General features: G+C 39.6%; 1 protein-coding gene across 2 annotated transcripts; it reads left to right on the top strand.

Annotated features, from left to right (window-relative positions):
* Positions 1 to 473: 473 nt before the first annotated feature.
* MAGOH (mago homolog, exon junction complex subunit) lies at positions 474 to 10844 on the top strand. Of its 2 annotated transcripts, XM_036845342.1 has the most exons (5): positions 505 to 688; positions 3770 to 3828; positions 5045 to 5155; positions 9334 to 9416; positions 10581 to 10844. In XM_036845342.1, the coding sequence occupies exons 1-5, from the start codon at positions 601 to 603 to the stop codon at positions 10678 to 10680; spliced, it is 441 nt and encodes a 146-aa protein (XP_036701237.1). In that variant the 5' UTR covers positions 505 to 600; the 3' UTR covers positions 10681 to 10844. The 2 variants fall into 2 exon arrangements, with proteins under 2 accessions (XP_036701230.1, XP_036701237.1); XM_036845335.1 differs by lacking the exons at positions 9334 to 9416; positions 10581 to 10844 and adding an exon at positions 6748 to 7094 and having other exon boundaries at positions 474 to 688.
* Positions 10845 to 11478: the final 634 nt, after the last annotated feature.

Raw genomic sequence — 11478 nt, 5'->3', positions numbered from 1 at the left:
GTCGCTGAGGATTTCTAGAACTAATCCTTAAACAGGCAGAGTTCAGTCGGAGCTTGCGTTAGACGCATTCACCGTGGTGCGCTGCGTTCTCCCTTGAGGTCTCCCTTTAACCCTATTTTACTGATGAGACGACCTAGGTCCAGAGACGGTGAAGGGCCTTTTCCAACTCACACAGTCGGGTGTCCCAAATGGAGGTGGAGTCTGGGGGGACGCAGGATTCCGGGTGTTAAGCCCGAGGTCAGGCAACGCGGCCTCCAGACCCCCGCCCCCCGCCGCGGGGCCCAGAAGTCCACGGACGGCTTCCGCCCTCAAGCCCAGGAGAAGGCAGGTCGACCAGCCTCAGGCCCTTCACGCCTCGGGCTGAGCCGGCAAGGCTGCACAGACCCCGCCTCCGGGGGAATGGAGCTTCATTCGGCCGGGAGGGGCGCAGCCGCCTTGTCCCACCTCCGGGTGGACGGGGTAGGGACCGGGTCTCTCCGCTACAGGCTGTGCCGTTACCTGACGTCACTTCCGCGCGCCGCCGTAAACGTCAGTGTCGGGCGCGTACGGCGGCGGTGAGGTGTGCTATTAAAGTTTGGTCTTGGTTGCCTTTTGCCAGCTATGGAGAGTGATTTCTATCTGCGTTACTATGTGGGTCACAAGGGCAAATTCGGCCACGAATTCCTGGAGTTTGAGTTCCGGCCGGACGGTGAGAGAAGCCTCCCGCTCCCCGGGAGCGAGGACTAGGCCTGGGGGCGGGCGAGTGGGGAGGCTGGGGGTCCGGAATGTACGACGAACTGGAGGAGGAAGGGACAGATGGCTGTGAGACGCTGATTTGGAAGGAACGATCCTATGTCCGCCCCACTGGTTCTTTCTCTATGTGTGCAGGGACTCCTGTTTAGTGACGTTTTTGACCATAATGCTTCATTCAACAGACATTACTTGAGCGCCTATCTTGTGCCAGGTTCTGTTCCACATTCTGGGATGCAGGAGTGAACGATGGACACGCTTCCTCTCTCATGGAACTTGTATCCTCGTGCTGGGAGATCGTAAACAAACAAACAAAAAAAAGATTCCAGATAGTGATGAGAGGTCAGAAAATAAAACAAAATGATGAAATAATTGCTGGTGGGCCGCTTTTAGAAAGGGTGGCCATTGGAGAACTCTGAAGAGCAGATATTTGAACTGAGATCTGATTGCCAAGAAGGAGCCAGCCTTGTGAAGCTCAGGAAGAAGAGCATTCTAGGCAGAGGGAGAAACAAGTGTCAAAGCCGTAGGGCAGAGATGAGATAGGCATGTTTCAGGTGCCCAGTGTGGCTGAAGAGTACGGAACTCTGGGGAGAAGAGTAGGAGATGATGTCGGATAAGTATGCAGGGGTCACACCATGTAGTCTTTATAGTTCATGGTAGAGTTTAGATTTTTTTCTAAGTGCAGCAGGAAGCAATTGGAAAGTTTTAAGCAGAGGTGTAATCTGTTCTTGAAAAAGTATTGTAACCATTAGGTAGGTGCAGAATGGGCAAGAATGGCAACTACTTAATGGGAGACGGTTACAGTTGTTAAGACAAAAAGGATGTTGTTTGGGACTAGAGTGATAGTAAAAGTAGAGGGAAGGATTTTTTTTTAATTTATTTATTTTTGGCTGTGTTGGGTCTTCGTTTCACGCGAGGGCTTTCTCTAGTTGCGGCAAGCGGGGGCCGCTCTTGATCGCGGTGCGCGGGCCTTTCACTGTCGCGGCCTCTCTTGTTGCGGAGCACAGGCTACAAACGCGCAGGCTCAGTAGTTGTGGCTCACGGGTCTAGTTGCTCCGCGGCATGTGGGATCTTCCCAGACCAGGGCTCGAACCCGTGTCCTCTGCATTGGCAGGCAGATTCTCAACCACTGCGCCACCAGGGAAGCCCCGAGGGAAGGATTTAGGATACTGTTGGAGGCAGAACCAGAAGGACTTTGCCAATTGATAGGATTTGGGGCGTGGCCAGTATGGTGAAGGAAAAGGAGTCAAAGATGACAGAAAACTTCCACTAAATGGGGGCACAAAGATGAACTGACAAGCCCCAATTGTAGAGAAAGTTTTGTTAACAATAACAAGACAGTGTATTGGGTGTTGCGGTAGAAAGAAACAGAAGATTCTAGGAGCAGAAAGAAGGTACCTAACTTATCCTGAGGGTCAAAGATGGCTTCCTGCATAAGATGAAGATGACACGGGGAAGGGGGGTGTGAGTCTTTAGGAATGTGTAGGAGTTGGTTAGGCAGATGAGTCAAGAAGGCATTTTGGACAGCATTAACAGCAAGGAGGCTGAAAACCCAAAAAGTGCATAGGATGTTTCAGGCAGAAACCAAGACAGTTGACCCTGGAACAACAAAGGTTTGAACTGCATGGGTCCCCTTATATGCAAATTTTTTTCGATAGTAAATACTATGGTACTACATGATGCACAGTTGGTTGAATCTAGGATAAGGAACCATAGATACCAAGGAACCGCAGATGCAGAGGGCTGGCTGACTCTTAAGTTATACTCGGATTTTCGACTGTGTAGAGGGTGGGTGCCCCTAACCCCCACGTTGTTTAAGGGTCAACTGTAGTTTGATTAACTCCAGCTCTGTGAGAGAGGACTATTATAGGAGTGAGGCTGGAAAGGGGCTCAGCTTAACAGTAAGCCACATTAAGGAATTTGGATTTTATCAAGAAGGCAGTGGGAAGCCATTGTCAGTATCAGAGTATTAGAGTCACCTAATCAGATCCATCTGTTACTATATCACTTTGTCCACTGTATGGAGAATTACCTGAAAGGAGAGAGACTTGAGGCAGAGAGACAGTGCAGTGAGGCATCAATCAACTTGGCTCTTTTTAGTGTGCCTTCTATAGGGAAATAATTATCTCCTCTATTTCCTTTTATCTTTTCCTTCACATCCACCATATATACCCAAATTAGCCTGTTAGATGCACATATGCACAAAGGGCCTTGTATACCAAATATGCTCAATAATAAATCCACAGCTTTTCCATCATAGGGATAGATAAGAATGTTTCACAGTCACATGTTAATATTTGTAAAAAGCATTTTACAGTTTTCAGAAGTTTTCACCACTCTTTTGAGCCTTAGAAGGCCCTGTGTGCAGGTAAGTTATCAATTACTCCTATTTTCAGCTGAGGACATTAACCTGCAGAGACATGATTTGCCAGTCACAAAAGAGTGTTCTTTTATTACACCTGAGCTGTCTTTTGCAAGAATTGTAATTCATTGTCAGCTGTATTTTTGGCTGGGAGGCTATTTAATAGTGTCGACTGAAAAAAAAAATGCACAACCTAAAGATTGAGAATTATGTTTTATTCGGCAGAAATACTGAGGACTTAAGCCTGGGAGACAGGCTCTCAGATAGCTTTGAGGGACTGTTCCGAAGAGGTAAGGGATGAGCCAGGATATATAGGAGTTTGTGCAAAAAAAAAAAACCTAAAAAAACAAAAAAGAACAGGTAGTCAGAAGATCAAAATATTACTATTAACTATTAATTAAAGAAATACCAGACAGCTCAAGTTAAAGAAGTTAGCACTTTTCTATGTAGAGGAAGATTCTTGGCTCCTTGGGATCATTCCTTTGATATGCACGTAACTATCTAGGGCCAGTATCCTGTTTCCCCCACCCTGAATCCCCTCAGGGTCCACCCGTGGGGAGGGAGCTGGGAGTGGTGTGGCTGGTGGCTTGATGGCGGCAACATCCTTTGTTTACTCATAAGGCAGCCTTTATTTATATGTTTTTATTATATATTGAATTTGTTTTTTGCCTCTCACAGGGAAACTGAGATACGCCAACAACAGCAATTACAAAAATGATGTCATGATCAGAAAAGAGGTAATGTATCTTCTGAGAGCCTTCCACTCACTACCGTTTAGCCTTTTGTCCTTTTTTTGTTCTTTCTGTGAGTAGTATTGAAAGATAAAGAATAGGGAAGTATAGACATGTCTGTAGACAGCTTCTAAAGTTTTTCTCAAATCTTCTTTTAGTTTATATTTTCTTTAACAATGCTGAATCGGTAACTGGTAATCATTTGAAGTCTTGCAAATCTTGGTTTGAACCCTGAATCTGCTACTTACTAACCATGTGACCTTGGGCACACTTCCTGGTTGAACTTGATAAGTTTCAGTTGCTTCATCTGCAAAAACAGAAAACCTACCTCCCCCACTAACTTAGTGTTTGATGTATTCCCTGGTAAGTAGCACTCAATAGAGCTCTTTTAATTTGCATTTGAATGGGGGAAAGGGAGCATGGGAAAGCAGTTGACATCACTGAATGCATGTTAGATGCCAGGCATGACACTAGGTATTACATCTGTGATCTTATTTTAACCCTTTTTGTAAGCCTCTGTGATGGGTGGTATTATATACCCTTTACAGATAAGACAGTGAAGGCCCAGATATTAATTATGGGGCTTGTACAAAGTTAGCCCTCCTAGTAGGAGATTGAGCAGGAATTCAGACCTATGCCTGCCTTTGTCAAGTCCGTGTGCTCCATTTTGGCATGATTTCTACCACACCATTAAGGTTTCATCAAAGTTATTCTTTCCTTTTAAGCACTTTGTCACATTTGAAAATGTCTTAACAGTCAGTATATTCTCATGCTATTGTATTTAATTAGCAATCAGTATTATGCTTAGCCACACGTCAGCATCCTCACAATTTTTTTTAATGTGGACTAATATGTAAAATGTAAAAGACATATCTCTGCTCTTCAGAAGCACGTCATTTAGTTAAAATTAACCAGAGTTACTCACAGATCTTTTGTTTGGGGCTCAAGTGTGAGTTTAGTAGGTAGGCAAGGAGTAGGTCCATGTGAACAGGATGTACCAAGAAATAGAAACAACTAGTTGGGGGACTGAGGTGTAGTCATTGGGCACTTCTGACCTTGCTGTCCTCTTGGCATGCTGAGGTCAAGCCGGAATGTCTTCCCACTTACAGAGGTGCCAGAAATAAGTTTTCATGAGTAGTTTTTTTTTTATCTTTCATCACTATCTGAGTCAGAATGCTGCTTAGCGATACAGTTTAAATTCTGTTTTTTAACTTTCTTTCAGGCTTATGTACATAAAAGTGTGATGGAGGAACTGAAGAGAATAATTGATGACAGTGAAATTACCAAAGAGGATGATGCTCTGTGGCCTCCTCCTGACCGAGTGGGCCGGCAGGTGGGTGTTTTAGCAACTATCCACAGTGCAAAAATCTTACCAATAAGATGAGGTTTACTGCTCTGCATATGACACTGAATATACTCATGTATGTATGTGCGATATGGAGCCCTACACAGAGCAGATTACCAGCACCTTGGTCTAATGAAGCACTAATCCCACACAGAGGATCGGGGAGAGCAAGTGGTGCTGCTCACCACCTAGAGCCCAGCCCTGAATTTCCTCTTGTGATCCCTCCCTTGCTTCTCAGAGTATTCGCTGCCCATATTACTTACTGAGTAACGACTATGGACAAAACCTTGTGAGGATACAAAGATAAATAAAACATAGTTATTTCAACAATCTAATGGAAGATCATGCAAGCAACTAAGTATATCTGTTTAAATTCATGGCTTAGATATTTATTCTGAAAACATTGTGGCAATTAAAAAATAAAAGCCACTGTCATATCTGACTGAATTAATAGGAAAGGTTCTTCTTTCCACTTTAATGCTGCTTTCCTAATCCAGACTTCTAATTGATTTCATTGTTTCTTCTTTTGTCCTGTACAGCCCATTTTTTCCTTCCTGAAGCCAGAGTAATCTTTTAAAATGTAAATTTGTTTATTCCACTGGTTTTAAACTCTCCAGTGGCTTCCCACTGCATTTAAAATAAAGTCCAAACTCCCACCTTACCTTCTACTATTCTCACCATCTCTCACTGTGTTCAGACCTCACCAGTCTTATTTCTGTTACTCAGATACACCTAGGTGGTTCTTAGTTTAGGATCTTTGCATTTCCTACACGCTGCCCGGAACATTCTATCCAAGACTGTCTTTATTATTGAGGTCTTCACATGTCACTTCCTCAGTGATGTCTTGCCTGTCCATCCAATCTAAAATGCCTTTCCCCAGCACTTAAAAAAAAAAATCTGGTTTTTGTCTTCATAGCATTTATCATTGTCTGAAATTGCCTTGTTTGGTTTTCCTTATGCATCCCTCTTCCTCCTCCACCGCAACAGACATACACATACACATGCATACTCCTTCAGTACAAGGATTTTACCTATTTTTTTTCACTGCTATATCTCTAGTGACTGAAATAGTGCCAGTGTATAGTAAAAGCTCAATAATAATTATATTTATTAAATTAATATGGAAACTCGTATAAGCTTATTCTAATTAACCTCAGAATGATGGGCCAACTCTTGAGGAAGAGTGAAAAAAATCTCATCCTCAGTACTTACTCAAGTTAACTTTTTAATTAATGTTCATGAGGTCTTAGTAATACTATATATATGTATTTTGCTTTAGGATTGATAAAATTTTCAGCTCCATTAGCTCATTCAGCCATCACAATAGTCCTGTGAAGTGGGCAAGGCATACTCCTGTATACCAGCAACAACCTTCTGGATAGTGTAATTAAAAACAAAATCCCATTCATAACAGCAACAAAAGCTATACAGAACTTGGAAGTGAATTTAACAAGGTATATAAAACTTATGGGAAAGGGCTTTATAGAAGGACATAGAAACATGTATCATTTTTATGGATGGGGAGACTCAATATTATATTGATTTTCACCAAAATAATTTATAAATTCATTCCAATTCAGATCAAAATCACAACAGGATTTTTCCTAAAACCTGATGGAGCCTCAAATTCATGGACGATCAAAGGGGCAAGAGTAGCCAAGATAATTTTGAAGATTTTTTATAAAACTATAGTCATTTGTATGGTGACATTGCCTCAGGAACTGACCACTAAACCAATGGGACGGAATAGAGAACCCAGAAACATTAACCCATGAATATATGGGAACTTGGAACAGTATATGACAGAGGTGGGCTTTCAAATTAGTAGAAAAAGGATGGACTGTTTAACAAAGTATACCAAGTTGATTGATTGGCAATATATTTATAGAGTATTTTTTAATTAGACGATTTATAGAAATCAAAATTTTAAAACATAAAAGAAAATATAGACTGTCTTATTATTTCCAGGTAGAGAAGTTTTTTAAACTCCTCAAGGGAAAAGATTAGTAAATTTGACTTCTTTACATTTAAAACTTTTTTATCTAAAGATATCAAGATAAAATTGAAAGATAAGCCACAGGTTAGAGGAAGGTATTTGCAAAACATAACTGGCAAAGCATTTCAATCCAGAATATATAAAGAACTACAAATTAATAATAAAAAGGTAAACTAGTGGCAGAATGTGTAAAGGTTATGAATAGACAATTACAGAACTGGAAAAACAAGTGAGCAATAAATTTATGAAAAATTTACAGTTTTATTTGAAAAGTGAAAATGAGGACAACAGTGAAATACCATGTCAGACCTATTAGAACGGTCAAAAAAAAGCACCAAGTTTTAAAAAGGATATGAGAAAGAAAAGGGGGATTCATATATACTGGTGGAAACAACATTGGTACAACCATTTAGGGAACGATTTGTTAGTGTCTAGCAGAGCTGAAAATATGTTTACCTTCTAGGAATTTCCTAGAGAGATTTTCACATATATACACAAGATGCATAGAAGGATATCCTTGCCACATTGTTTATAGAAACAAAAATTGGGAACTTAAGTCTGCTTCAATAGGGAAATGAATATTCTAAAGCATTTAAAACTAATGGACTTGATCTACCTACAAAAACTTCGTTGAAAACAAAAAACAAAATAAATGAACAAGCCAAACAAAACCACATAGATAGAGAAATCAGAGTAGTGGTTACCAGAGGGAAGGGGCTGGGGGAGGGGGGGAGGGGGTGTTGCACAATGGGTAAAGGGGATCAACTGTATGGTGACAGATGGAAACTAAATTTTTGGTGGTGGGTACACTGTAGTATTTACAGAAGTAGAAATATAATATTGTACACATGAAACTTTTAAACCAACTTTAACCCAACATGGGAATTCCCTGGTGGTCCAGTGGTTAGGACTCGTTGCTTTCACTGCCGTGGGCCCAGGTTCAATCCCTGGTCAGAGAACTAAGATCCCACAAGCTGCGTGGTGTGGCCAAAAACAACAACAGCAACAAAAAAACAATGTTAACTCAATAAAAAACAAATAAAAAAAAAAAAACACCCTTGTTGAATGAAAAACGCAAAAAGATACATACAGTACAATCATTTATGTAAAATTTTTAAAATATACTACCTAATATAAAATCATGAGTGGAAAGAATACACCCCAACTTCTGGGGAGGCAGGAAGGAGAATAGAGTGGGAGGTGGGTCTAAACTCTAATATTTCTTAAAAAAGAAATCTGACACAAATATGATAAAATATTAACACTTTCCAATCTGTGTGTTAAGAAGTAGAGCTCAATAGATTGTAAGTTTGGGACTTCCCTGGGGGTCCAGTGGTAAAGAATCCTCCTTCCAGTGCAGGGGATGCGAGTTCGATCCCTGGTCGGGGGAACTAAGATCCCACATGCCGCAGGGCAGCTAAAGCCACTATTAGAGAGAAGCCTGCGTGCCGCAACGAAGGAAGAGCTCGAGCGCTGCAGCAACAGATCCTGCATGCCTCAGTGAAGATCCTACATGCCGCAACTAAGACCCAATGCAGCCAAGGAAAAAAGAAAAGTAAATAAATAAATAAAAATAAATAAATATTAAAAAAATAGATTGTAAGTTCCACAAGGGCAGAGATGTTTGTTTGGTTTTGCTGATCTGTCCCATAGGCACCCCCACAATTCCCCACCCAGTTGATTTTTTTTTTCTTTTTTTTTTAAGATTATAGTACTTGTTTCACTCTTTAGAAATTCAGACCCAAGGGCATACAGCTAGTAAGTGACAAAGCTGAGATCTGCTCAAGGTCTGGAATTCTTTTCCTTGTCCCATGTTGCCCAGAAAAGTTAGATTCTTGGTATTCGTAAAACAGATTTATACATGTTACTCCACATTGTTAACAATGAAAACTCCTATACAAAGCATGATGTAAATTCTTCTAAATGGTGGAGCCTCACACGAACAACTTCCTCTAAGAGTATAAGCTACTCAAGGGCTAAACCAGTATTTATCTCATACCAATTATTTATCTCTTTGTTTCCAGTACCCAGTACAGTTTAGGGCTCAGATTGAAATGGTCTTGGTAATGTGGCCAACTGTATTAGAGTTTGTGTGATTTGGCAGATGATGAACCCTTCTCCTGTGTGACTGATGAAAAATCCAATTCAGCTTGACATTTCATGTTTCTAGGAGCTTGAAATTGTCATTGGAGATGAACATATTTCTTTCACAACATCAAAAATTGGTTCCCTTATTGATGTCAATCAATCCAAGTAAGTATCCATGACCCTTATATCCAGATGTGTCTGTTTTAGAGCAGGCTGATATGAAACCCTCAACCAAATTGGGACCATTATGGTAAGATCTGGTACAAATGTAAGACAGAATTGGTCACCTTTGTCCCCCTCAATAGAGAGACTCCAAATTATATATTTTCAAGGGCTTGCTCCTTTTGCTTTTGGTGTTTTAGTCAATCATTGCTAATAAGAGCTTCTCAGTGACACACACACAGAGTAATGCCATAAGAGCAGCCAAAGTGGGTAAGAATCTGGCCAGAACAGAAATGAAACACGAAAAAACAAGTGCTGGCAATAAACTGTAGAATCAGTGAGTCTGAACACCTTCCTCAGTGTTGGCTATTCAGATAGCACATCTTAAAGCCTGACTTTAGTGAAACTTGAAATTATTCAAAATATAAATTTAAAAATTCATTTTGTCAGTAGGGTAAATTATAAAGTTGAGACATGAATCTACATACCACAAAGAATCCTTAGAATTTGGCAACCTCTTTGGCTCTTGTGCTTTGAGGATTTGGGGTTAGATATGGCTCACTTTTAGTACATGTTCGGCATAACTGTCTTCCTGTGAACAGTCTTGTTCTTACCCAGTTATGCTGTAGTAATCGTCAGCCTCTTGGTCCTGCTTAGTACTACTTCTTAAAAAATAAGTTTTCCTAATTCTGAAAGTAATACATGCTCATTGTTGAAAATATAGGAAATACAGAAAAGTAGAAAGGTGAAAATAGCCCATAAACTTATCAGTTAGATAACCATTAATCTTAAAGTATTTCTTGTCTTTTTCCTGTGCTTTAAAAAATATAGGCTTTTAAAGCACAAAAAATGTAATTGAGATCAACAGTCTGTTACTTTAATCATGATTTTTTTCCACTTAATATAAGCATTTCCTCATTAAGAAGAAACCTTAACATTTTAAATTACCTCATAATATATAGCATTTTAATACATTTATTAATACATTTTAATATATAGCATATAGGCTTTTTCTTCTTTTTGGACACTGGGTTGTTTTCAAAGTTTTAATTCTGTAAATACCTCTATGAGGAATATCCTGGTACATAAATAATCTGGGTTAGTAAATGGTATTTTTTTGCTGAGTTTTCTCAGCTTTTTAAACATTTTTTTCTTCTTGCATTTTAGGGATCCAGAAGGCTTACGAGTATTTTATTATCTTGTCCAGGACCTGAAGTGTTTGGTCTTCAGTCTTATTGGATTACACTTCAAGATTAAGCCAATCTAGATTGAATATTGGTGTGGACACAAGGGGGGTGGGAGTGCTGCTTTTAATTACCATTATCAAGACATTTTTGTGTATATCAGGGCAGTATTTTTTTTATAAACTATAAATGATTGTCTTTAATAAATACGTAACAAAATGAAATTTTTATTATTTTATAAAGACCCGAACATGTGCACTCTTCTCAATTACTTTTTAAGACTAACATCCTATGTGAAGTATTGCCAAAAATCTAATCAACTCTATACATATAACTACCAGTTTACAGGAAGTAAAAGAGAAACATGCTAAAAAATACAGTGGAAATCCAATCAATATCCTTGTCCTGGGAAACTCCAGGACAAGGGATCTGATTTCTTCAAAACATAAGCTGCAAACATAAAATAAATGGAGATGGAGTGAGAACCTATATATTAAAGGAGATTTGAGAGACACACAATCAATACAGCATTTGAACCCTATTTGAATCATGATTCAGGAAATGTAAAATTGACATCATTAAGGAAATTTGAACACGATATTTGGTATTAATGAAGTATTGTTAATTTTTTAGATGTGAAATAGTATTGTGGTTGGTATCTTGGGTTTTGTTTTTTTCATCCAGCTTAATAATTGAGGTTGGGGTTTTTTAAATCACCTTTATAGATATATCTGAAGCTACTTCAGTATGGGGGGAAATATTTGGTTTAATACATTATAAGGGATAAAATGCCTGGTCTCAGAAAAATTTTCCAATAATTCATTTTAAAATCAGAATACCAGCAGCCATTAAGAAGCAACCTGGTTGTTGTAGATAGTGTG

The sequence above is a fragment of the Balaenoptera musculus genome, chromosome 1 (assembly GCF_009873245.2).
Source record: "Balaenoptera musculus isolate JJ_BM4_2016_0621 chromosome 1, mBalMus1.pri.v3, whole genome shotgun sequence".
NCBI classification, from domain to species: domain Eukaryota; kingdom Metazoa; phylum Chordata; class Mammalia; order Artiodactyla; family Balaenopteridae; genus Balaenoptera; species Balaenoptera musculus.
The sequence above is the reverse complement of the archived record's forward strand: the minus strand, read 5'-3'. Positions and strand labels throughout refer to the sequence as shown.

Coding starts and splice junctions, on each gene's coding strand:
- MAGOH (XM_036845335.1), top strand. CDS start 601: ATGGAGAGTGATTTCTATCTGCGTTACTATGTGGGTCACAAGGGCAAA. Junction 689..3,769: donor GTTTGAGTTCCGGCCGGACG/GTGAGAGAAGCC, acceptor TGCCTCTCACAG/GGAAACTGAGATACGCCAAC. Junction 3,829..5,044: donor ATGTCATGATCAGAAAAGAG/GTAATGTATCTT, acceptor ACTTTCTTTCAG/GCTTATGTACATAAAAGTGT.